We start from the raw sequence: 1,092 nt of genomic DNA, 5'->3' as shown, positions 1-1,092 counted from the left end.
CTTTATATTTTACGTAACGTTACATATATCTACTTTTAAATCACATCCGTCAATCTTTATGGTTATCACAAAATCAATGAATATAAAGGGGATACCATATGGAGAACTATGAAAGCCTCCTCCCTTTATTATTAGGTAAAGATAAAGATTGACTAGAGCATGCACTTTTACACCATCACAGAAAGTCCCGCGTGATAATATCCGTCTGCTCAGTCTTTTGAAGGTACTCATAGAAATAGAATGTATTTGTGCGCGGCGAGTGTTCATATATAAAAATGAGTGCACGTGCATGTGTGAACATTTTCATCTCGGACAATAGACCAGGCTAGAGTGAGAGCGCGCACCGGGCAAACAAGTGGCGCTGAAGCATCATCATTTTCTTTTATTTCAATTTGCATCCGAAATTCGTTCACACGAGAAAAAGATGAGACAAAATATTACAATATCAAACACGCCAATTATCTTGGTTATTATGGGACGCGTCCACATTGCATCCGCCGGGTCGATAATGTTCACGCATGCACGTAGACATCCAGCTCCAGAAGAACGTCGTTCCCATGCCAGTTCACCGTCTTCATCAGCACGTACCCCGATGCCATCCTGAATCTCCCCATGCCGCCGACCACCGGGAGCTCCCGCACCGGAGCCAAGACGTTGTCACGGCCCGTGACGGCAAGCGTGCTCCCACTGCAGGGCCCGCTGGTGACTACCAGGTCCATGGAGATGTGCAGCGTGGGGTCGCCGCTGATGGAGGACGACGCGATGTAGAACCCCTGGGCGCGTCCGAGGGCCCTGGACGTCGTGTTAGGGCCTTCGGTGAGGGTGTCGTCCATGACCACCACGTCGCCAAAGCGCCTGTCCTTGGAGCCTCCAAGAAGCGGGCCGGTGCCGTGGGCGACCACGATGGCGCTGGCGTTTGGGCCGTTGGAGAAATCGTGCATGTAGAAGCGCAGGTGGTAGGATTCTCGCGCGCCCACGCCTCGGAAGGCAGAGGCGGCAGGGGAGACGATGACAGCCATGGCCATGAGTAGAGGGGCTAGAGCTGCAAAGGTTATGAGTTGGCGAGCCATGTCGATTTACCGATCTTGCATG

General features: G+C 51.6%; 1 protein-coding gene across 1 annotated transcript; it reads right to left on the bottom strand.

Moving 5' to 3' along the window:
* Nucleotides 1-362: 362 nt before the first annotated feature.
* LOC123089754 (dirigent protein 1) lies at nt 363-1,092 on the bottom strand. Its single transcript, XM_044511344.1, has one exon. It carries the CDS (start codon nt 1,068-1,070, stop codon nt 513-515), a length of 558 nt encoding a protein of 185 aa, XP_044367279.1. The 5' UTR covers nt 1,071-1,092; the 3' UTR covers nt 363-512.

This window comes from Triticum aestivum, chromosome 4B, assembly GCF_018294505.1.
Source record: "Triticum aestivum cultivar Chinese Spring chromosome 4B, IWGSC CS RefSeq v2.1, whole genome shotgun sequence".
In the NCBI taxonomy this organism is placed as follows: Eukaryota; Viridiplantae; Streptophyta; class Magnoliopsida; order Poales; family Poaceae; genus Triticum; species Triticum aestivum.
This window is presented reverse-complemented; position numbering and strand designations above follow the sequence as displayed.